This window comes from Manis javanica, chromosome 16 (genome assembly GCF_040802235.1).
Source record: "Manis javanica isolate MJ-LG chromosome 16, MJ_LKY, whole genome shotgun sequence".
Lineage (NCBI taxonomy): Eukaryota > Metazoa > Chordata > Mammalia > Pholidota > Manidae > Manis > Manis javanica.
In genome coordinates, this window is record NC_133171.1 from 45,161,733 (window position 1) to 45,184,000 (window position 22,268).

The 22,268-nt window shown below is 48.2% G+C and overlaps 1 protein-coding gene across 3 annotated transcripts in view; it reads right to left on the minus strand.

The window, feature by feature from the left end:
• RSPH9 (radial spoke head component 9) overlaps positions 1–22,268 on the minus strand; it is an 86,019-nt gene that overhangs the window by 34,322 nt on the left and 29,429 nt on the right. The window contains exon 5 of one of the 3 annotated variants that reach the window (XM_037012315.2): positions 16,313–16,553. The exons of the other annotated variants lie outside the window; for them this stretch is intronic. Coding sequence (XP_036868210.2) covers positions 16,486–16,553 — 68 coding nt within the window. The 3' untranslated portion in view covers positions 16,313–16,485. Of the gene's footprint in view, positions 1–16,312; positions 16,554–22,268 lie in introns of those variants that run through there. 3 annotated transcript variants of the gene reach the window in all.

A 22,268-nucleotide genomic window follows, 5' to 3' on the forward strand; every position in this document is an offset into this window, starting at 1 on the left:
GGACACCCTGCTCCTCCCATGTTCCTGACATCTCCTGTCCTTAGCACCCCCACCAAGGGCACTTGCCTGCTCCTTCCCGGGCCCCTCTGAAGCCCCCAGGCTGTTGCCCATTTTCCTGAATCAGTCTTCTCTTCAGTAGGACTGAAAATGATGTCCCCAGCCCCCAGCAGGTCCTACAACCTTACCACTGATGGGCAAATAGTAAAGAGACACACAGGGAGGGGCACAGTATAATGAGCCTGGATCTTAGGGTCTAACAGGCCTGAGTTCATGTTGCAGCCCTACCACTTAACATCTGTGTGACCCTGGGCAGGTAATTGTGCTTCTCAACTTCCTCTCACAAGAATGGGGGGACTCACAGCTAACTTCCAGTTTTCAAGGATAAAATGACATAGCTTCTGAAACAAGGTGGGGTATTCTCTGAAAGGTAATAAAATGCCAGACAATACATGAACTCTTTTGCATAGATTATCTCATTTAACCCAAGAATAACTTCATGAAATAGAAACTGTTTCACAGCTATGAGAGTTGAGAAGTTGCTTTGGAACTGGTAAGTGACTGAACTGCAATTTGCTTCCAAACACTATGAATCCAGACCTTGCTCTCTATGCCCCTATGCTCTGTGCCTCCACTGCCGGCAGTATAGCCAAGGTAGATGGTATTAGTATTAATATTATTAGGAAAAAGGTGTGTTTTATGTAGGTTTTGGGAGGAAAATGTGTCCAGATCCTGGTTTTTAAACTTATCTGGACTTCATTGTAAAATTTTCTTTTCCTCCCAGTTATTTGGCTCGATTGGCTAGCCTCAGAAAAGAAGTCTGACCTGTGACCGGAGCTAAACGCTCAGCGTGGCTTGTGCTGGCTATTGCCCCATCGTCTTGCTGGAGATGAACCGTAGCACCAGACCTCATTCTTCCTTGTCAGTCTTGACCCAAGGATGTCACCATTCCTAATTATTTCTCACCACACAGTTGGTGTCAATTGGAAACTTTTCCTGAAATGGGGCAGAATTTCTTGGTTATCTTTTCCATGCAACTTAAGTGTAGTAATAGAAATAAAGGAATAGTTGGATGTTAAAAAAAGGGGGGGACTGCCGCAGAGAGCAGCTGGGCCACAGGGGTTTTCCCAGGGGCCCCTGCAGGTGCAGCATAGAGGTCTCGCTCACCCTGCACACGTAGATTTGCATGCAGTTTTAAGCAGGGATCTGCCCAGCTGCCTTGGCCACTCTGAAGTCCTGGCTGTGGGGGCTGGCCCATCCCAGCCTCCCAGCCACGGCAGGAGACCAGTCGACTGGAGGCTCCTTTGGCTCTCGTGCCCTGGCACATCTGGAAGCTGTTAGCCTGCATCTCCTCTCCCACCCCCCTGCTCCCTACTCCAGCTGTTCCTGGTGGCTGATTCTGGGAAGTACCCCTTAGCCATGGATGCTTTCAGAGGACAGGGTGGGGAAGGGGGCCCTCAACACTGTGTTGGTAGGGTGGGAGAGAGGGAGGCAGGCTGCTGAGGGTAATGTGAGTCACCCAGAAGAGTTGGCCTCCTCCTCCCCCAACCCTGCAGACAGCCGGTGGGGTTACTAGGGGTTGAGTAATGAGGAGGGAAAAGAAAGGGAGGAGCCAGGGGTGAGTGTGGAGGGAGACTAGGAAGCAGAGATTGAGAGAATGTTTCTGCTGGAAGAGATCATCAAAAGGTCATCTGATATTGTCCATCCCCCTATTGCCTGGGGGTCACAATGACCGCATGGTGTAGTGGAGAGAGGGCAGCCTTTGTGGTTGAACAGAACTGGGTCACAATCCTGGCTCCACCACTGTTGGTCTGTGTGACCTTGAGCAAGGTATTTATCCTCTCCAGGCCTGAGAGGTATCATCTGCGTGATGGGAGGACAGTACCTCCCCAGCAAGAGGGTTCTGTGGTCTGGTCCATGCCCCAAAACATTAGCTCCCTCTTCTCTAAGAGCCAGAGGAAGCTGCACGGGACACCTTCCCCTCACTCCACTCTCTGCCTCCTTTCTGGGGTCTCCCTCTCTAGTGCCTGTACCTAGCACCCCCACCCCAGGCCTGGACCTGCTCTGAAAGTCACGCCCACCTAGGCAGAGCATGACTCCCCATCCCCCCTCCTCATACAGAGCCTCCTCACTTCCTAAATTTGTTGCTAAGGGAGATTGCCCCAAATTTCCATTCACCTCATAGCACCTGTGGCCTTGGTGAGGTAACTGAAAATCTCAGCACTCCTGGGGGTACTGCTACTCCTAGGGGTTAAATGCATGACTGCTGCACAGATAATTTCTTATATGCTATCACCTATCTTCACAGCAATTCTGGAAAATGATGTTTCTTAGTGACCACTTTATAGAGGTGAAAGGAAGGACAGATGCTAACATTCGTTCAAGACTTGCTGCATGTCACGCCATGCTGGGCCTGAAAGAAAAGCCAAGGAAATGCTAGGTTCTCCCTGTAGAAGACATGACCTTTAAAATGCCAAGTTAATGTCTTTGATGGGTACTACTGCCAAGGGGCAGTGTCCCCAGGCAGCCAGATAGCCTGCCCTTCATCACGCCAGCTGGGACACTCAGATACCAGCTGCTCAGTCCCAATCCAAGCAGCTGCTCATTGCCTGCAGTTGGATGGTCCTACCCCACTTCCACAGGTTGCTTCCCTTCCTGTTGCCCCACAAGCTCCCATTCCCCTGGAACAAAGAAAATCACATCCCTGTAGCTCCAAGCCTCATTCTTAGCCTTTCCTCTCCTGCTCCCTCATCCACCCCCTTTAAACTTTTAACTTGATGGCTGGACTGCAGGAGCCAATCCAGACTGGTTCGCTGTTATTTTTTTCCCCACCATTGCACGGCTTCTTTTGTTCCAGGCCCTGTGCTAAGGGCTTTATGTCTACTATCTCATCCATTCCTCCATAGCTATCCACAAAATGAGTGCTATCATGCCCGTCTTGCAAATGAGGAAACCAAGCTTCAGAAACAGGGCCACCCATGCAGTGCTTGTCTACCAGGACAGCCCCCGCTGAGCCAGGAAGCAGCCCTATACCCCTGTTAAAGAGCAGGTTCAAACCAAAGAGCCACCCAGACCAACGGATTCCAGACCTGAATAATCCACTGTCTAAGCATCAGCACCACTGGTGCCTGCTGCTGTCTCAAATCCACACTTCTATGCTCCCCTCTAAACAAACATCACTCAGAGCTGCCCATCACAGCTAACAGCAACTCTATCCTTCCAATGGCTCAGCCAGAAAGCATGGAGCCTAGGTTGACATTTCCCCTATATCTCACCTTCAAAATATATTCAGAATCCACCACTCCCAATCACCAACCGCTTGCACTAAGCTGCCAGCTGCTCTCTCCTGGATTTCTTCAGTGGCCTTTTACAAGTCTCTCTCCTTCTGCCCTTGGACCCTAAGGTCAGCTGTTCATACCGTAACCAAAGTTAGAATAGACTCTTTTTAAGCCAACATCATCCCTCCTCTACTCAGCACCCTCCAAGGTTACTTCCCACTCAGAGTAAAAGCCAAGGGCCGCCAGGCCTGGCACCATCCTAACCCCTACCCCCTTTCTCACCTCCCACCAATCCTGTTCCCTCTGCTCCAGCCACACTGGCCCCACATACTCAAGGCATGCTCCTGCATCAGGGCCTTTGTTCCAGCTGTTTTTGCTACTTTGAATGCTCTTCCCCAAATATCCTCATGGCTCACTCCCTCACCTTCAGGTCTTGATTCTAAATCTCACCTCTCAATTAGGCTTACTACAATCAAACTAATTCTTTTCTATAACTATCCTTCCCTCAATACTCTCAATCTTCTCCCCTGATCCTACTCAATTCAATTTCCAAAGCCCTCATCTGTTTCTAATATACCCTGTAATTTACTTATTTTTATTTTCTTCCTTATCCTCTCTCTCACCACCAGAATGCCAGCTTCATGTGGGCAGGCAAATCTATCTGTTTTTTTCATTGCTGAATCCCAGGTACCTAGAACTATGCTTGATACATAGTAGGTGCTTAATAAATATTTCTTGAATGAATGAAGTGGCCAAGGTGGTATATATCCTGAAGACCCCTTTGGAATAGCACATTTTGGGGCATTCAGGTGGGCTATACGTAAACCCATTTTTCTGGTAAACCCTTCCATGAGTCGGGTCCTGTGCTGAGTCCAGGGAAGTGATCAAGGACAAACGTGGTCCTGCTCTGGAGACTCTTTGCCCAGAAGAGGACACAAGTAGCACCTCCACCATCTCCAGCAGTGGGGTGGGAACAGTGGTCATGGAATTTAATGCAAACAGCAATCACTGAGCACATAACATATGCAAGGCCTCTTGATAACACACCAGTTTGACTCTACTCTTAAAATAGGTTTCATAACTGAAAATACCTTCCTATCCATATCTTCTGGGACCCTTGCTCACTACCACCTTCTCACCTCCACAAAGTCTTCCTTCTATCCTCCCTCCCTTTTTTTTCCATTATTGAGTATGTGTTCCATTCATAACAGAGCAAAGCACAGGCTGTAAGGTACCAATGTGGTTCCAGAGTTCCAGGAGATTTAAAACTGAAGCCACAACAATTTCAATAACAAGACCAAGCATAAAAAACATAACAAGTTATAGCTGGTAAGAGCAAGTAGGCCCGATCAAAGATAAAGGGAGTTCTCATGGAGAAAGATCTGAGCCAGATGGTTAAAAAAAGAAGAAATAAGAGAATAAGAAATAAGAGGAGGAGGAGGTGGAAGAAGGAGAGGAGGAGGAGGACGGAGGAGGAGGAGGTACAGGAAGAGGAAGAAGAGGAGGGGAAGCAGAGGAGAAGGGACAGGGGGAGGATGAGGAGGAAGAAAAAGAATTTTCATATATCCCAAGGCGGATAGGAGGGAGAAAAAGGAACAGCTTGACTTGTTGGAAGGAGAGGCTTAGAGAAAGGTAGCACTCTGGTTGGAACAGCAAGGTCTTTGGAGGCGCAGACGGTAAGAGAGAAGATGAGCTGTCAGCTGGGTCCACCACAGGGTGGGCAGGGAGGAGAGCAAAGCACCAGCTCTGGATTCATGCAGACCTGGGCTCAAATCCCCGCCAAGCCATTTTCTCTCTGCCTTGGGTTTCTCGCCTCTAAAGTAGAGATGATAATTCCCAGCACACACAGTGTTTGTGAGGATTAAATGAGACAATGTATATGTAAACATCTGGCACAGTACCTCGTAGATCCTTTTTTAGAATGTTTATTGAATCTGAGAAAATTAAGGCAGTGGGTGTGAACTGCTCCTTCAAGAGGTTTAGTCAGGAACGACAGAAACATATTGCACAATAGCCAGAGAGTGCAGGGCAGGGTCAAGGGAGTTGTTCTGTGTTTTTTTTTTAAGTTGAGGAAAACCTGTGAATGTTTGAAAGCTGAAGAGAATGGGTGCTGCCAAAAGACAGGCGGGCTGGTGATGCAAATGCTCTAAGACTGATTGTGGTGGCGCTTATACAACTCCATGACTAGATTAAAACCACTGATTGTCAGCTTAAGTGGGTGAATTGTATGGTCTGTGAATCATATCTCAATAAAGCTGCTTTAAAAAAGAAAGGCAGGCTTAGAACAACAAGCTCCTCTGGGAGTCAGGATGGGATATGTGGTGAGGGCCAGACTTAGAGACCAGAGGAGGTCATAGTGTTTCTCCAAAAAGGAATGGCAGGCTGGTGGACACACTCATCAGTCCCATGGACGTTAATGGGTGCCTACTAAGTGCCAGGCACCTTGTCGGGCCAGGGAGGTGGAGAGGCCCTGGAGTTGCTCCCAGTGCCTTGCCAAGTCCAATGTGAGCAGAGCTGTGTAAGGGCACACAGTGTTGGGGGAGCAGGAAGAACAGGCAGGAGGAGAGATGGAATGGCTGCCCGGCCCCGTCTCACAGTCTTCACCAACTCAAGTGGGCTTCATCTCTGATTGTCCGGACAGTCCTGCCAGTGGGCTCAGAACTGCAGCAGACAGACACTTTGTCTGACACTAGGGAATGGAGACCAGTAAGGTGGGGCTCCCCAGACTAACTGGAACAGTTGCTGAAATTGCCCCATCCTGGAAAGGGTTGGCAAGAGAGTCCTGAAGCCATTACCCACAATCCCCAAGTCACTTCCATTAGACCTCAACAGGGGACCCCGAAAGCATTTATGGGGTCCTCACTGTGCAGACAGTTCTAACCTGCATGTGGTTTATTTTCTTGAGTAAATGCCCCATCCCCAAAATACTGTGGGTCCTGCTTACATGGTAAAGTGATGCCACTGATGACAAGTGGGTAAAGAGCTGGTGGGCGTGGAAATGGGGCAAGGAGCCAGATTGGGCCACAGAAGAGCCCCCAAGTAGACAAACCACAGTTGGAAGAGCACTGAGAGTCAGAGCCATCTCTTGAATCAACAACAGGGGTCTTCAGGACACATCCCAGACCAACCTGTAATGTCAGGCGTTCAGCATGTCCCCAGGCTCCAGGCTGTCCCTATGACCACTACCTAGAACTAATCAAGCGTTTCCCTTTTTTTAAAATTAAAGTATCCTTTATATACAATCTTATGATAGTTTCAAATACACAACACAGTGGTTCACCATTCACCCATATTATCCTCACCCCCTCCATTGCAGTCACTCTCTATCAACGCAGTAAGATGTTATAGAGTCATTAATTGTGTTCTCCATGCTGTACTACCGTCCCTGTGACCTAACTATATCGTGATTGGGAATTATTGTGCCGCTTAATCTCCTTCTCCCTCCCCCCACCCTCCTCAGCCCCTCCCCTTTGGAAGCCACTAGTCCCTTCTTGGTGTCTATGAGTCTACTGCTGATTTTTCCTTCTGTTTTACTTTGTTTTTATACTCCACAAATGAGTGAAATTACTTGGTATTTGTCTTTTTCCACCTGGCTTATTTCACTGGGCATAATACCCTCTAGATCCATCCATGTTGTTGCAAATGGCAGGATTTCTTTTCTTTTTACAATGAAGCCTTTCTCTTAATTCCCAAAGAGCCACCCCTGCTAGCTACCCCTGACACACACACCCCCCAACCCCACTCTGAGCTCACCAGGCAAACTGAGGCAGTGTGCTGGGGGGAGGGTCCTAAAATGGGTCCCGGATTCTAGCCCCACTGGCTCTGCCACCAAGTTGCTGTGTGACTTTCCCTCTGGGCTCAGTCTCCTCACCTGTGTAAGAGGTGGAATGTGTGAGGTTCAGAGCATGGGCTCCAGACCAGACTGCAAGGGCTGGAATCCCAGGTTTTCACTTACCCGCTTTGCAAACTTAGGAATGTTACATAACCTCTTTGTGTCTGTTTCTTTGTTAAAATGGGATAGTGATAGTATCACTCAAGGATGGCGCAAGGATTCATGGGTTTATCAATGTAAAGCGCTTGGAGTGCTTCCTGGCACAGAGTAAGAGCTCAATAAACCTTACCAATTTGTTGGATTGTGACTGTGACAGAGGTGTGTTCACTGGTCTCCAAGGTCCCTTCCCGCTCTGGCATTCTATGCCCTTGGGATTCTGCCTGTACTACCATATTTGTCTGCATTTCTAATTGTGTTGCCATTATTTGAGTAACCCGGGCATCTCAAATCTAGATGACATCTTGACCTCGGGCCTCCTTGGCCTACCCTTTCCTATAACATCCAGGAGGAAGGCTTAAGCTCCCACCCACATGCTGCGAAAAGAGTAGAGCCTCTCCTAGCACCTCGGAGGGCTGAGACAGGGGGGTCTCCCAAGTCGCTCTTCATAAAGCCCTCTGCCTTGTGGTAATCTGTTCTGAAGATTCACCAGGCACACACCTGTGTAGCAGACTTTTCTGAAGGTTCAAGTGTACAGTGGGAAATGACAGCACAGAGCAGGAAGCAACTTTAACATCAAGGTGAAACAATAGGAGTCTGGGTAAATAAACCCTGGTTACAAGCACACCGTGGAATGCTGAGCCGCTGTAAAAGAATAATGAGAAAGCTCTTGCTGCTCATGGAAGGATCACTAAGTAAATACAAAACTAAGCAAATGCTAAGTCAATACAGAGCTATGCAGGATACTGTGAATAAGGACATATTTGCAAAGGAACTAGAGATGGAGGGCAGGAAATTATGTCTATATACATTTGCTGTATATAATTTGCTGTACACAGCAATTTTTCTGGGAAGCCACATAAACTGGCAGTAACCTAAGTGGTAAGAAGCAGGGGTGGAGGGAGAGCCTTTTCATTATATACACCTTTGTAAACTTGAAATTTTGAAATATGCAAATACAGCACAACTAACAAAAAATAATTTTAAAAAAATCAAGATGGGACTTAATTCTGCCTAGGGATTTTCTTTGCTGGTCCTCACTGCACTGGCCCCCTTTCAAGGGCTCTACTGCCCCTTGCTCTGCCCAGCTGCCTCAAAGATGTCAGTTTCCTCAACATTTTATGGTATGCAAAACGTTTGCTCTCTCTTGACTTCATTTTCATGCATTCAGGCCATGTCTTTCTCACCCAAAGTGCCCATCGATATGTTTTCCCCACAAAAGAACCACTTCCCCAAGATGCAACATACCACATTCCTAGAAAGTAGAAAGTGCGGCAGCAGCTTCTGGATTAAATGGCCCTTTAGTGTTTTGGCCAGGTCCATTCCCATGCCAGCCTCCTGTCTGAACTGGGAATTTCATGAGGGCAGAAACCTGTCTTATTCACCCTCTGTCTCCAGCCTCACAGGTGCCTGCATGCACATTAACCTTCAGTCTCCAGGGAACTCCTCTTACACACATCTGTCCTCCCCTCAATGCCTGGCATGTGACAGCTCACACAGAGGAGCCCTAGTAATATCTGTCAAATGGAGATGGATTGGTCAGGTCAGTTTGGACATGGACAGACAGAGACAGGAAACTTGGGCTAGATCTGGAGCAGGGGAGCCATTTCTGTGTAATAATAACAGCTTGCATTTGCTAACCTTTTACTACGTGTCAGGTGCTCTTCTAAGTGCTTTTTGTGCATTAACTTGTTTTGTCTTTTAACTCATTTCATCTACAATAACCCTGCCAACCCTACCACCAACCACATTATTAGCCCTATTGTACAGATAAAGAAATTGAGGCACAGAGGAGATTAAAGGACTTGTCCAACATCACAGCTGCTGTGAGGGCACAGAGTGGGATTTGAACCCAATCTGAACCCAGAATATACACTCCCAACTATGTAAATAGTCTTACATGACCACAGCGTAAAGTATGTGCTGTCCAAGGAGTGGTTGTCCTGGTCACCACACAAATGAGATGGAGGGCCTGGGGCCGAGAAGTGAGAAATGGCCTGATGGAGTCTCCCTCTCCAGAGGTTTTTAAAGGAGAGGGCCGGCCACTCTCAGTCTAGACCTGCTTGGAGGTAGGGGGTGGGACAAGCTCACCTTCCAGGGGCTTCACCATCTCTGACTCTCACCTAAGCTGAGAGTCCTAAGGGCAGTAGTCTTTGTTTGGGGGATTCTCTCAATGGGTACAGCTTGGAGCAGTGTATCCAGATGCCAGAAGTTAAAGGTGGGGAACAAAAAAGATCCTGAAGAAAGATAAATGGTGGTCTGATCCCAAATCCCTGCCTAGCAGTCAAAGGTCCCAACAAGGTACCAGGAAGCAGGAGACAGGAGAAGGCCAGGCTTTCCAGCTCCCAAACAGCGAACCCCAGCCCAGAGTGGCCTGGCCCGCCGTTCCCCACTGCCGATGCTTCCAAGTGCGTATACACAGAAGTCTCTGCCTGAGCAGATGTGGCCACACCTCCTCAGGATGCGAAAACCCTCAGCTTCGATGTATACAATTGAGTACACATCCCAAGAAATCCATCCATTCATTCATTCTTCATTTTCCAAGTCTTCACTGAGCTTGCTAAGCTGAAAGCCCCTCTTAAGCACCAGGGATGCAGGCCCACTTAGAAGTTACCCATCTAGTGAAAAAAAGTGGCACCTGAGCAAGGAAGCTCAATCAAGGTCCTTAACAGTTAGATAGTCCAATGGATGCAGAGTCAGCAAAGGCTTCTTAAAGGGTGTGATGTTTGAGCTAAACAGGGGTGGGGATGAGCTTTCCAGGAAGCACCCTGAGCCCGTCTCATTTGTGTGGTGACCAGACCAGCCTCTCTCTGGAGAGCATATGCTTCATGTTGTAGGAGACCGTGGGCCAGCTGCAGAGAACAGGTCATGTGGAATGGCTGGCCTCTTGGGTGGAGCCCAAGAGTGACAGCTACAGACAAGATGGAGCGGAGAGGGGACAGAAGGCTGAGAACCATGCACACCCTTTCAGGGTCCTGGGCTTAGGCTGCAAGAGACAGAGAACCATGGAGGGGTAGTAAGCCAGGGAGTGACATGGTTTTCTTTCTAGCTGAGGAAGACCACTCTGGCAGGGAAAAGAAGGATCCAGAGTGGGGAACCTTGGGCCTTAAAGTCAACCTCATGATCTGTGGGCCCCTCCTGCCATTCACAACAAGCAGGGCTCTGTCTACATGTATTTGAACCATGTTTCAACCACAGGCATCATAAGGGAAGGAAAGAGAAGAGGGCCCCCCCGCCCACATGACTGGTCTGGACACTGTTCTAGGCCCCGAAGGTGTGTAATGACTGGTCCCCTGGTCCCCACTGGTATCAGTTGTAACCCCAGCAGAGGCTCAGAATAGGGTAAGAGAGAGCCTTTCATAGGGAAATTGGAAAATTCAGGAAATCCTCCAACTGGAAAATAGGGTTAGGTTTAAGATGACAGCAAACACTGAGAGCTTAGCATATGCTGGGCATTGTCCCAAGGCTTTATACATATTAATCCTAAAAAGTAGATTCTGTTACTGTCCCATTTTACAGAATGAACAAGTAAGCAAGCAAAGCCCAGAAAGGTCATGGGGCTCTGGCTCCCTTTGTTTATTTGATACTTACAGATCATCTACTATGCACCAGGCACTGTGTAAGCACTTAGGACACATTGGTGGATAAACAGTGAACTTATAAATAGTCCATGTTGCCAGCAACTATGTTGTGTTACCTCCATGGGGTAGGATGAACAGAAGCAAGTCCTCATGCTGGGAGAGGATGCTCGGTGCCCCAGGGCAGGGTGTTATTGGCCCAGTTTCCAAAGAGCCACTCTGATGAGAAAGCTGGTGGGCTCTGGGGCTTATGAGCCCCTCTCTGATAGCTAAGCTACTAGACAGAAGACCTGTGATACAGGCCCAGCATCACCCTCACCACTAGAAAAAGCGACCCTCCCACAGTCTCTCTGGGCTCTACCCAATCTCTTGGAGGCCACTGGGGAGGTCTGTGGTGAGAAGGGTGGAGGACAATCTGGCAGGCAGACTTCACAGAGGAAACAAGGAAGACTCAGTCTCTCCCTCCCCTCCCCTGCTCCTGACCCTGCCGCTCAGGCAGCCTCTCGTAGGCCTGGGCACCAGAGCACGGAAGCAGGAGAAAGTAGCAGGACACTGCTGCTCTCCTGCCTGGGTGGTGAAGCAATAAACTTCAGCTAGAAGGACACAAGAGCTCCTTGTTGGTACAGAGACCCTGAGCCCTGTGGTCCTCTGGGGCAGCCAGGTAGCAGGCAGCTGGGGTCCCCTCTGTGATCACCTCTGTTGACAGAGTACTGTTCAAATACTATCTCGATCTACGGGTGCCCTGATGTGACTCTGGTTAGGAAGCAGTGATCTAGAATAGACGCTCTCAAACTTTGCTGTAAATTAGAATCACTTGAGGATCTTCTAAAAATTCTAATGCTCAGGCCACAAACTACACCAGTTAAGTCAGCATCTGAGGATGACTTCCAGGCAAGGGGAGTTTTTAAAACTCCCCAAAGGATTCCAATGTGCAGGTAGGTTTGAGAACCAGTGATCTGGGCCAACCCCTTAATAATTCAAATGGGGATGCTGAGACTGAGGGAGGAGAAGCCACTGCCCAAGACCACAGGGCATGGCAGTGGCCAAACCAAGTCTTTGAGTGCCCAAAGCAAGCCTCCTTCTGCTGTGCCCCCATGCCCATCCCCCAGGTGGGAACCGAGCTGGCCAACTGCTGCTCCCATGTGGACCCTAGGGTTCTTGGCTCGAGGGTGGCTCAGGGAAAGAGATCCGGGATGAGCCGCCAGAGTCCCCTCCCGGAAGTGTGCCCTCCTTCAAGCAGCCCCTGAGGCTGGATGCCTTAGAGCAGAGCCTAACCTGGAAATCTAAGGGCCTGGACACCACCCTGGATTTAACAGGCATTCAGAGAGACTGGGGGAGGGGTGGCGTTTGCAGCAGTGACACCAAGGAGAGATGTGCTATAGTCACAGGCAAGAGCTGGGAGCAGAGACGAATGACTTCCCTGACCCCACCCTGCAGGGCCCAGTACTGCCCACTCTCTCCTCTCCCCACCCTCCTAATGATGCACTGACCCCTGCCCTCCCCCATGCTGCCCTCACTCCTGATAGGGAGATGACAGAAATGCTGGCAGCCTGAGGGCTGTCACAGCTGTTTTCATTCTGGGGTCTGGCTGGTCTTGATAGGTCCATCCAGGGCCCCACTGGGCCCTGTACCCAGGCCATCCTGTCAGTGGAGCACACACACACTAAACAACCTCTGGAGGCATCCCAGGGGGTCTGTGCCCTTAGACTTGGGGCATTCATGGCCCTTGAGTGGGTAGGAGGAACGGTCACAGGGGAAGACAGAAAGACTGAATAGGGAGTCAATCCTTCTGCCCTCTTTCTCTATCTTCTAACCCAGTGCTTCTCAACCTGGCACCACAGAGAAGCATGGGGGAGGTTTTTAAAATACTGGTACCTGGGTTCCAGCCCCCAGGGAGTTCAATTTGCCTGGTGGATTTAACTTTGGGGAGAGGCCGGGGCGCTGCAGGTGATTCTAGTGTGCTCTTCAAGTCCATCATAAACACAAGACAGTAAAAGACAGTGGTTAGAGCAGGGCAGATGCCGGTCCCACTCTCCCTTTTTCTCATCTTGGGCAAATTATTTGACCTCTCAGGGCCTTAGTTTCTTCATCCATAACATTGAGAGAACAGTTGCCACACAGGAGGTACTTGTGGTAATTCAGTGAGTAAGTCTGTATATACTAGGCAATTAATAAAAGGCGGCCTTTTATTATAAAAAATAAAAACTGATCTGTACACCAATGTTCACAGCAGCGTTATTCACAATAGCTAAAACATGGAAGCAGTCCAAGTGTCCAGCAACAGATGAATGGGTTAGAAAATGTGTTTTATGCATGCAGTAGAATATTATTCAGCCTTAAAAAGGAAGGAAATTCTAACATATGCTACAACAGGGATGAACCTTAAGGGCATTGTGAAATAAGCCAGTCACAAAAAATAAATACTGTATGATTACTTGCGTGAGGTACTTGTAGTAATCAACATCATAGAGATAGAAAGCAGCATGCTGGTTGCCAGGGGCTGGGATGGGGGTGGGGTGGGGAAGGGAAGTTAGCATTTAATGGGTACTGAGTTGTAGTTTTGCAAGATGAAAGAGTTGTGGAGATGGATGGTGGTGATGGTTGCACAGTGTTATGAATGTACAGAATACAGCTGAACTGTACACTTAAACATGGTTAAGATGGTAAATTTTACATCATGCATATTTTACCACAAATTTTTTAAATTGGAAAAAAATAAAAATAAAGTCAAAGCCAGAATTGCTAATACAGCTGACTACAGGCCTCAGCAAAACTGTTGCCAGAGAAGGGTACACACACAGCCCTGCCTACCTGCCTCCCCTTCAGAAACAGATACAGCAGGACACATGCACAATGAATGAACTCAGAATTTACACAGCTAATAAACAGGAAATAATAGATGGGTTTAAATATTTACAAGGTATGCAAGCTTCAGGGTGAGGACATTACCAGGGAGGGCAGAGAAGAAGAGGCGGGGGAGAGAGTGGAAGACAGAAGAGAATGTAAACCTTAATAGAAAGTGGGAGTTGAAGTCATCCAAACACGTGTTTCAGGCGCACCCAGGAAGAGATGGGACAGCTACAGGAGGGGGGAAAGCCCTGTCCAGCCCGGGGAGTGTGCCAGCGCTGGGGCCATGCTGTTCCTGCTTTCCATGGGAGATCCTTGTTTACCCTTCAGGACAGAGAATGTAATCAAATTATGACTCGTTATTCTAAATTACTGTCCCCAGTGGGAAAGGCAGGCAGGCAGGGAGCCTGGAAAGGGGAAACAAGTCGTTTTCCAGGACATTGTTTGTTTGCTCCTTCTCCAGCAACCTCTGTCCCCAAGCCCTTTCCCTCCCTTTCTGCCTCCCCTGTCCTGCTCTCCCTCTCTCCTTCCTGGGCTCTGCTCCCTGCCCCCAGCCAGCTCCAGCGCAGATTTAGGCAGAGTGGAGGAGAGCAGGCACTTGGTCATCCCAGCAGGTGACCACGGGTAGGGCCACAGGGACTTTGCTGCCCTTCAGGACTACCTGAATGGAGAAAAAGAGTTTTTCCAGCCCCAAATAGACAGAGCAAAAAAAAAAAGTCCCTCCATTTCTAGACCTCTCAGGTCACATGATTAAGACTGTCTCTAACTTGCCGCATCAATTTGGGCAAGTCACTTGTCCTCTCTGGAGTTGGGAGGTCATTCAGAAAAGGGAACTCTCTCTGCCTGCCCTTTCCACTGGTGTGAGAACAGGGGTGATTCCACCGGTAAGAGACCCTCAGATCTGGGAGACTGGAGACCCAAGAGAGATGATATGCACAGGCCTTCAAGGACAGGGGCAGCTGGGGGTGTGGAATGGCCCTGTGCGTGGGCCCCCACAGAGATCCTTTGACCAACCTGGCCTGGAAGCCATGAACTAGATGCTCCCCTAAGAAGCATCCTGTCCATCCCCCAGCCTCCACTCAAGCCTGCAGGCAGTTTCTCAGAGAGGAGGATAGGAGGGACACAGGGCCCTTTGAAAGTTCGGATGGCTAGAAAGGGAAAAGAAAAGAAAGCATTCTCCCTCTCCCTCAGCTCAGGGTGCCTTCCAAGGACCCCCAGGGGTGAGCAGAGACACTGTTCCACTTCCTCCCCTGGGTTCTCACATTCCAAGGTCTGGCAGCTTATGGTGAAAAATACAACTGAAAACCTTCTCAGGGTTCAGAAGGGAAATGGTGACACTTTTTTCTGAACAGCAAATTGTGACAGATCTTTCTCTCATTCCCTCTCTCTCATACACAAGCTGTGCATAGAGCACATACCACATGGTCATGAGTATGCATGTCACAGGCAAAATCTAGTTTATATTCTTTTATTAATTCCCCTAACTTTAATAAATTCACTCTGAAACCGTCAGATCCAAAATTCACCCAGAGGTTGCCCCAAGCCAGGAGGGCAGAATGGAGGAAATGTTATGACTCTCCTTTGCTGTCCCCTGACCACACCCCTACCTACCTCCACCTGAAGAGCCTCCTGAGGGGTCTGCAGTGGCTTCTGTAGAACAGCGGGGCCAGAGTGAAGGAAAAGAGGAGGAAGCTCAGCTCCCCTGGCTCCCAGACTCTCCCACTCTAGCCCCAGCAATGGAGATGCAAAGAAGTACTTTAGCTCTAGAGGGATCAAACCACAAAGTTAGAGATGACTTCTGAGACTCCTTACCCAACCCTCACTCTAAAGATGAGATCCCCGGAGTCCAGAGCAGTCGGGGCATGCCCCAGGCCACATGGCTGTCAGGGCAGACCTAAGCACTGAGACCCAGGTCTTCTGACCCAACTTGCCAGCAACGACTCACAGGCTTTCTTCAGCGCCTCCTCCCTCCCTCTCCCACCACCACTGTCTTGGTCAGCTTGGACGGCTACAACAAAATACTATCGACTGGGTGGCTTAAAAACATTTATTTCTCCCAGTCCTGGAGTCCGGACAATCAAAGATCCAGGGTTCTTGGTGAAGGTCCACTTCCTGGCTCGCAGATGGCCCCATGGTCACTGGTCCCTCACAAGCCAGAGAAAGGAGTACCCAGGTCTCTTCTTCTTCTTACAAGGGCACTAATCTCACCACAGGGACTCCACCCTCATGGCTCATGAGAACATAATAATCTCCCAAAGGCCCCACCTCCTAATACCATCACATTGGGGTTAGGGCTCCAACACAGAAATTCGTAGAGGGAACACAAACATTCAGTCCCTGACTGTGGCTTTTGTTCTCCACCAGGTCTTTCTAGGACTCTGAGGAAAACCATCCAAATAGTAGAGCTCCCCAGGGACCAAGGCCAGCTGATCTGTGAGGTAGCCCCCTGCCACCTAGGTGCCCATCCCTGGCCAGGGACCCAGGGGTCTCCTGGTCCTCTGATAACACCCACAGCATCCAACATAAGGTTGGAGGTTTATGGGAGGACCTGGGCAACTCCCTGTGAGAAGCTGGGACATTACACTGAGACCCCACTGCAGCTAGAGCCCCTTTCTGCCCAATCTTCCTTCCCTTCCCTTTAACAGATGTTGATACTAAGAGCTCTCCCTAAAAAACCCGCTGCATGCTAACCTCTGACTCAGAATCTGCTGTTCAGGAGCCCAGTCTGTGCATCATCCAAAGTCAGGGTGCTTTCCATGGCTCGGAGAGACCTCACACCTTACACAGGGAAATGAACTTACCCAAAGGAAAACAAAGAGAACTCCATGGGGATCAAGGAAGATGGAGAAAACATGACTTCCGACCCTGGCAGAAGTTGAAAGGAAAAGCAAATCCATTAGCTGGCAGTCAAGATATTAAATGAAGGCTCCTCAAGGGCCAGATGGCAACTGGCATAAATGCTTGTAAAGTTCTGCTTTGGGGTCGGTGTGCCAGAGGAACAGATCACAGAGCCGAGCACTTCCGGCACCACAGCGTCCACATGCGGGTGAGGGGAAAGCCAGGGGACAACAGGCCCATCAGACCTGCAATGGCATGCTGACAGATGTAGGGCGTTGACATGGGGATGCCAGTAGCCCGATTATATCCTGTACTGGTCACACAACATCTGAGATACTGGGCCCAGTTTAGGGCATCACATTCTAAGGAAGATACTGACTGACCAGCCTCAGCTGCACACCAGGGTGCTGAGATCTGGAACTTATGAGAGAAAAATAGAAGAAGTAAGGGTGATTAGACCAGAATGGACTTGGGTGCCAGGTTTATCTTCCAATAATTTGAATGCCATAGTATAAAAAAGAGTTAGAGGCTTTTGTGGAGTGTAACAATGAAGTAAAACTGAAGGAATAAAACAGCAACAGACTCACAGACTCCAAGAAGGGACTAGCAGTTACCAAAGGGGAGGGGTGTGGGAGGGCAGGTGCAGAGGGAGGGAGAAGGGAATTGAGGGGTATTATGATTGGAACACATGGTGTGTGGGGGGGTCACAGGGAGACAGTGCAGCACAGAGAAGGCAAATAGTGATTCTGTGGCATCTTACTACACTGATGGACAGTGACTTCAATGGGGTTTGGGGGACTTGATAATAGGGTTGAATGGAATAACCACAATGTTTTTCATGTGAAACCTTCATAAGAGTGTATATCAATGATACCTTAATAAAAAGAAAAAAACAAAGAGAGGGCAGAGAGTGTAAGCCAACAGATGTAAGTCACAGAGGGACGGATTTGGGATGTCCAAAAATGGAGTAAGTCATCTTGCACAGCAGTGTGTTCCCTACCAGCTGGAAGTGCCCTTCGAGGCACCTCACAGATTATGACCATGGCACAGGCTACTGATTGTCCCACATACATTCCTGCCTTCTTCCTAATAACACCTCTGAGTTTTAGCTGTGCACATGGCTGCCCGGAATCAGGACATTTCCCAGAAGCCCGTACAGCGAGGTATAGCTATATATTTAACTTCTGACAATATAAGGGATATAAGCTCAAGTGTGGACAACTACCAGAAGGGGTCTTTAAAGAACAGCAGGTTAGACTATCCTTCATTTATTTCTCCTTTCTGCTCCCTGGACTATATAGGCAGAATGGCTAGAGCTAAGTAGTAGTCTAGGATATGAATCACCCAGGACTAAGCCAGAAGAAGTTTGGGTCACTGACTGCTCCCTGAGTCCTTTGCCCTCTTATTTAAGTCACTGCTATTTGGGGTTTTCTGTCATGCATAGCAGACCCGACTCCTAATGAACACAGGGTGGCCATTTGTTAGTTTTCCTGTCCAGTATTTTCCCCTTTTCTTGAAATAGTGCTTCCTTTCTTTAGGGAAATTCCTCTTCTTTTGCCTTTCCTGCAGCTTCTCCTTATAGTTCCACTGGGACCTGCCAATCTTAGTATCTCAATGCCTGTCGCAAGTTTAGGAAATGCTGACAGCCTCACAAGGGGAGAACAACGAGTGAATAAAGCCAAAATGCAGAGAGAAAGAGAGACAAGAGGAGCGGGAGAGTCTGGAGGTGTCTGAGTCTCTGGCTTTGGTTATCCAGTTGCCTCAAGGCCCTACTGAACCCTGCCCATCCTGGATTGGTTATAAGAGATAGTGAATGTCCTTCTGCAAGCTAGATGACTGTCACTTACAACCCAGACAGTCCTGGCTAATGTGGAATGGCATGTGCTCAAGGAGCCAGAGGTAGGAACAGACTAGCACTGGAGTGGCAGGAAGGAAAGAGAGAATATGCAGAAAGATCAGATAGAGGAAGTCCTGACATAGAGGGTGAGAAGTGGGCCAGGTGTTGGAAGAAGGGAGGACTTTAACTAGCAGAAGAGGGAGGGCACCCCTGAAGAAGAGCATGGTGGGAGTAAAGGAGGGAAGGGAAATAAGCATGGGGTAAGTTTTGAGGCTGTGTGGGAAAAGAGGGGAGAACTGAGAACCATAGGGGATGTCACATCATGGAAGGCCCCATATGTCAAACTATGGGACTGGGACTTCAGTCCCCTTGGGCAGCAGTTCTCAGATTTTAGCCTTACAGGAGTTCCCTAAAAAAATGCAAATTCAGAGGCCAGCTGTGGGTGATGAGATGCCATTGAGCAGGAAAGTGACCAGGGGTGTTTAGAAAAATCAGAGACCACAGAGTAGATTGGAGATGAGGAAATTAAAGGCAATGGGCAAATTGTGGTACTGGAAGATGGCAGAAACTGAAATGTTGAGGAAGAGGGGGTAATTATAAGGTAACTTTGAAACTTATGAAATTAATAAAAACTTTGGAAACTAGATGGGGGTTAATGGTGACTCTGTGAGTGATAAAGAGACTGACAACACTGACAGCATTTATCAGGAAGGTGGTGGTAGTCTTACTGAGACACAGTGCACATGCAATTCCTTCAGAAGAACCAAATAGAAATTTTTGTAGATAGGCTGTCTCAAAAGGACTTTGAGAACTAGAGGCTTGGGCTCAAAAGAACTTTGTTGTAATCTTGGACTTGGCAGATTCAAGGGGAGAACAGAGGAATGGAAGCGGGTAAGATCTCTGCTGGACAGCAGGGTGGACAAGAGGACGCTGAAGACTGAACTCTCACTCTGGGTCACAACAATGGGAATGTTATAGAATCAGAATTCCAGAACTAGACAGGACTCTACATAGATGGAGCAACTGAGGCCCGGAGAACATGAGTGTCTGACTTAAGGTCATCCGTTGGTGAGCGCAGAGCCCGATTTCCAGTCTGCAGCTCTTCCTTTTTGCTTTTGCATGTATCACTATGTGTGCAGGAGACAGCATCTGCCTAGGACGCCATTTGTACCCACTAGCAAAAATGTGCCAATAGTTCCAAAGTGCTCTAAAGGGTGAAATACTCTGCTTATGAATTGAATCCAGGTACCAGGAGAAAAGAATCCTGATGAGTTTCTCAGCCTGACAGGGCCATAAAGGCCATTTCAGAAAGAGCCTCCAGTCCTCTGCAGAAATGCTCAGCCACAGCCAGGAAACTGAGTTGAGCAGGCCTCACTGGCCCCAGCTGGCTGGGGTGAGGGTAATGCTGGCCAAGCACTGGGGATCCCTACTAGTGTGCGCTCCCCTGGAGAGGATTCTGGCCTGTGCCTGGTAACTGTGCACAAAGGCTACAGCAGGCTCTCTCCTTCAGCTGTTTTTGGGAGCTTCCTTCTTCTGGCCTCACTTTCCTGAAAGGTTTTAGAGCTCTAAAGGTCTCTAAGGCTGCCTATCACCAATTTCACTTATTTTTTGTATTTTTCCCCCTTATTTATATATTAGGGCAGCCCCTCATGCCCTAGTGATCCAGCATAGCAATGAATCAGGTTTACTTTATAATTAATCTGTTACAAGGTACATTTCAGTTCTATGTACTTTTTTGGAATGTTGTGTTTTATTTTACTATTTTTTTTTTTAATTTTAAAAAGCATGGGGGAGGAGGTATACAAATAAACTCCAGGGTAATCACCCAGTTTACAAACCTTTCTTTGTCAGGCAAGAGCTTTTACCTCTGGAGAATGTTCTCCTGTTGCATGTTTACAAAAGGCACATGGTAGCTGCTCAATTATACTTGTTGGCAAAATGAGTCAATGAACATATGGGGATAAGATTAATTACTTGACAGAGTAAGGGTCCTAGTGAGGAAGAGAAGCAACACTGAAAAATTGATGCAAAACATTGAATTAGCTAGGACTCTAGACACACTCCAATTGTTTCCAGGCCCATTGTGTCAAACAGGGCACACACTTAGAGAGGCCACCACCCAGCAAGGGGTGCTTTGTCCAAGGTGTCCTCACCCACCCCCAACTCACACCTGTTTGAAGGTGGAGCCCAAACGAGCAAGGACTTGCCCTTTTTTAAAGGTCATGGGAAACCGAGGTGAGCAGCAGGCAAGCCCAAGCAAGTAGTCCCTGGTTGTCCCCTCAATCCCCGAGCTCTCGAGCTCTCCACCACTGACAGAGGTGCTGTCCCTTCCCTCATCTGCACAAAGCCAGCTAGGAAGGAGGGGCGGCAGCTGCAAATGAAACCAGACTCTTCTTGGGAGGCTCACAGTCTCAGCTCCTGGCCTGGGAAGGGTAGACCACATGTTGTTATGGTTGAATCAACCAGCTGGGAATCAGCAGGGGGGTTTATAAGGAAACCACATTAATTAGAGAAAGCAAACATGACTGTCACTTATTCTCCCAGCTCTTTCTCCTGGTTTGTCTTACAGCCCCCTCCCACCCTGGTGTCTCCCAGATCAGCTTCTCCACCTTCCCTGCATTGCCTCTGCTGGTTCACAGCAAACATCTGTGTGGCTCTTGGCTCTGACCCATTATTCCTGGGTGAGGTAGGAGGAAGGATGGATGAGCACATTCATCCCCAGCTGGGACCAGAGCTTGTTCAGCCCCAAAGCCATAGACTGGCTGACCCGCCCCTGGCTTCCTGGCTGTTGCCTTTCCTCTGGCCGGAGCCAGCTGTCCTGTTGGCTGGTAGCAAGTCAGTAGACCAGGTCATTACTGCCCAGAGCTTAAGCTTTTCTTGGCAAAATGAACATTTCTGGGTTCATCTTTTGTGAATGTTTCCCTGAATATCTTCATTAGGACAGTTTACTTAGTTATCTTCAGATTTAAGATACAGGGTCCTGGAAAAAGGGGCAGGAAAAAAGGATGGCTTCCTAAGGAAGTGGAGTGGAAGCAAGGGGGCTAGGGTCCTCATAAAAGAGAGTGGATAGAAGATTTTGTCAGAATAGGGAGCAGTTCAGCAACCTCCCTTCCCTCATATACATGCATATAATGTCATTGCTGTTCTTCACGTTCCAGGATTGCTATTACAGCTGGAAATTCTTTCCATGAGTATAAGTGACTCTGCCAGCAGCCCCCGAAACTCTGGCTATTGTAAAGTGGCAGCTATCATTTTGTGGCCCCAGAGAAGGGCCCTCACTCCCTTTTATTCCACAGTATAAAAAAAAATCCTTAAAAACCTTAAAAAAAATCCACAACATACCAAATTGGGGAAAGGGGTATACATGACACACTGATAAAATAGAAGATGCTATTTTGAAGTGAGGGGGTATGTTTTAGGAAATGTTTTGATTGAAAACAACCTAAATGCTCAGCAATTGGGGATTGATTAAGTAGCATTTCTAGACAATGAAATAGTACACAGACATTTAAAATGGTGGGTGCTAAAGGAAGAAAAGAGAAGACCACATAAACATTCCAGAAAAAGGTCCATGCCAAGTAAAATGCAGTGGGGTAAAGTGTGATGTTTTTAGGTGCTGGGTCAGTTAAATATCGCTATGGAAAAAAAAGGGAACCTTAACCCCAATCTCAGACCACATGATAAAACAATCCCAGATGAGTTTAGGTCCAATGTGAAAGGTAAAATAAAGCTCTTGGAAGAAAACATAAGAGAATATCTTATGACCTTGAAGAGGAAAAAAATTTAAATAAGAAACTAGAAGTGCCAACCATAAAGGGAAAAAAGCTGATAAATTATACTGTATTAGTTGGGCGGGGTGGGGGGGCAAAAAAAAAATTATATTGTATTAAAGTTTGTAAATACTG